This window comes from Pollachius pollachius (genome assembly GCF_949987615.1).
Source record: "Pollachius pollachius genome assembly, chromosome: 11".
Classification (NCBI taxonomy): domain Eukaryota; kingdom Metazoa; phylum Chordata; class Actinopteri; order Gadiformes; family Gadidae; genus Pollachius; species Pollachius pollachius.
The window spans coordinates 14,692,735-14,695,707 of record NC_136944.1 but is presented as its reverse complement, the minus strand read 5'-3'; the positions used below and the strand labels follow the sequence as shown (position 1 = coordinate 14,695,707).

The 2,973-nt window shown below is 43.3% G+C and overlaps 1 protein-coding gene across 1 annotated transcript in view; it reads left to right on the top strand.

The window, feature by feature from the left end:
* The window catches only part of c1ql1l2 (complement component 1, q subcomponent-like 1-like 2), a gene marked incomplete at its 3' end in the record, with an annotated part of 15,649 nt that extends 13,065 nt beyond the window's left edge, over nt 1–2,584 (top strand). The window contains exon 2 of the mRNA XM_079745730.1: nt 2,405–2,584. Coding sequence (XP_079601856.1) covers nt 2,405–2,584 — 180 coding nt within the window. The remainder of the gene's footprint in view (nt 1–2,404) is intronic.
* Nucleotides 2,585–2,973: the final 389 nt, after the last annotated feature.

Below are 2,973 nucleotides of genomic sequence, written 5' to 3'. Positions count from 1 at the left end.
TCATAATAAATGAATGCATGCAGGACATCTATTGATTGGCTACAATATATTCAAGCATTGTTACTGCCTCTCGCCATAAAATTCATCAAGTACTATCAAACTTCTAAAATCGTATCAAACCAACAACAGTATTTGCACATTATGGATGTCTCGGCCCAATGTCAAAAAATTGTTGACAAAAACCTTTGACGTTGGGCCAGTAACTGAAGGGAAAAAGATTCTAGTGGTTCTGATGTTTTACAGTCAGCCAAAATGTTCCAGTTTCCAAACCCATTGTCTGCAGTAAACTGCAGGCTGCATTGATCAATGATGTGAGTCATATAACAATCACTTTGAGGAACCTGTACAAAATGTTAGTTTTTTGTAGAATAATAATATATATATATATATATATATATATCTTTTTATAATCGTCTCTCATAGAATACGACCGGTGTGGCTTTGTCGGTTTGGCTCATCATTCCAATTTTGAACTGAAATGACCTGAGAAACATAAAGAGAGACATAAAGCGAGAGAGAGAGAGAGTTAAACATAGAGACAGTGAGAGAGGTAGAGAGAGATAGACAGAGAGACAGCGAGAGAGAGAGAGAGACACAGAGACAGAGAGACTCCTTGTCCCTGGGGTCGTGACCTTAGAAAGGATAATATTTAATTAGCCAAGGTGTTCTGGTCTCCTGAGTGAACTGAGGCACATTCTGTATGCTAGAAAGATGGTGGATTTAAACCCAGTCCCTGACCTTTGCCGTCTTGTCTGACTGTCTTATCGCTCCTTCTGTTGCCGTCTCTCCTGTAACTCTCTCTCAAAGTATGGATTAACAGTTATTTTCACATCAATAAGCTGAAAGTGTATCTCAACTTTAATGACCTAAAGTGTGAATTAGTCAATTTATGCAGTTTAATTGGCATTTCATGTAATTGGGATCTGCATTATGGATTACAATGAACAGGGATCCCATTCTCACCTCAATGAATCTCCAATGCGCCATGGCGACTTGTTATTCCTAAAACAAGATCAAGGGCAAAAATGTGTCATTGTGAATCTCGTTCAGGAGACTACAATGAAGAGACTATGAACTCCCAGGCTTCGCTGAGTGCTGGTTTATAATATTGTTCACTTTTGCCGCAGAAGACTTTGCATTTCTCCTACTGTTAAACCATGGCAAACACCGAATTCAGGCTGAGGGATCCGAGATCAATGCAACGTTCAGCGAGTCCCACATTCCTCTCTCCCCGCTTTTCCTGTTAATGAGCTAACTGAGTCGGGCCTGAAAGCTTTGTCTGTCTCATCATCAGATGGCTGCAAATGCAAACGTTTCTCAGTGGCTGCATTTGTTTATGTGGAGAGTGTATTCATCTGCGTATAGGTCTCTAAAGCATTTTGCCCCTAATAATCACTTAGTGAGCCAAAACCAGTCCATCCATTGTCCTCATTCCATCCATACAAACAAACAGTATCACGTAAACACACACACACAAAAACACAAATAAATACAAAAACCAATGACACACACACACGCACACATACACATACATTGTCACACAAATAAATGCATGCCAAAAACCTGAAAACACAAATGCGTTTTGTTTGTCCATGAATACACACTTTAGGCAAAATATTGAACGCTTTTCAAAACATATCCTTCATCTGTATTTTTTTTATCGTAAAATATATATCTTTATTTTTTCCGCAAAATAAACCTGGTCACCTGGTTACCACAAGAGTGGTGCAATTGCAAAGACCTTTTTCCTTTTGTGTTTGAAAACCCACTTGTTTCAAGGGTGATGTGGTTTTAGAGATGTACAGTTTCATGGAAATGATTAAGCCTGTTTTTGTTTTGCTTTGAACCCATTAATACAAAAATAAACCCTCATTCTATCATTACCTGAGCACACTCTCCAAGTCCACTGAGACTGTGAGACGTTTGAAAAGAAATCCCAGACACGACATAGCTCTTTTGTGTCACACACAATCATGAAAATAATCGTTTGGCCACTCAAAGGCATAAGTGTTGACAATTTAATTTGTGTTTCACCCAATTTGAAAGAAAAAGATACAAAAACGTTTTTTCCGGTGCAAAGGACACTGATACCAATTCAACAGAATAGTCAGTCTACCATCACATTAGCAACGTGTGTGACTATGAGCAATTTGAACTGCAAAGGCAAGTTCAAATTGCATAGAAACATCATCAAATAAAATAGCTAAGTAAAAAAAAAAGGCAAAGTGAAAAAAAAAGCATCGTAGAAAAGGCAATGTATTTAAAATTTAGCCGAAAGCTAAAGCAAACATACAATAAAATGAAGTAATAAAATAAAATAGATACAGAGGCCAAACTCTCCCCACGTTCTTCTCTCCTGCCCCGCGACCCTGACCTCCTGTCTCCTGGTCTCCTCTCTCTCCAGGTGCGGGCCAGCGCCATCGCCCAGGACGCCGACCAGAACTACGACTACGCCTCAAACAGCGTGATCCTCCACCTGGACGCGGGGGACGAGGTCTACATCAAGCTGGACGGAGGCAAGGCGCACGGGGGGAACAACAACAAGTACAGCACCTTCAATGGCTTCATCCTCTACGCCGACTGAGCACCACGCTCCCCCCCCCTCCCCTCCCCTCCCCCGCGTTGGGGGTCCGGGTGGCGAGTGGAGTCGGTTGGAGGCCCCAAAGACAGAGCGAGGGAAGATGGGCACCCCCCGGGATGTAGCTGTGCAGTCGCTTCTTTGGCGATGGGCTTGGTTTGAAGGCGGGGTGGGGGAGGAATGCTTTCTTGTCCCCAATCCCCCCCCTCCCCGAATCCTCCCTTCTACCCACCTCCCCCTTGCCCCCCACAGCCCCTCCCCAGAGCCTACCATTCCTCTATCATCACGGACAATGTCGCGTCGTTGTATCCATCGGCCAGAGCCGTGGCTTGGAGAACCCCCCCAGCCCCCCCAAAATATGCACTGAGGGAGGGGAAGGGAGTAAGGGAGGATCA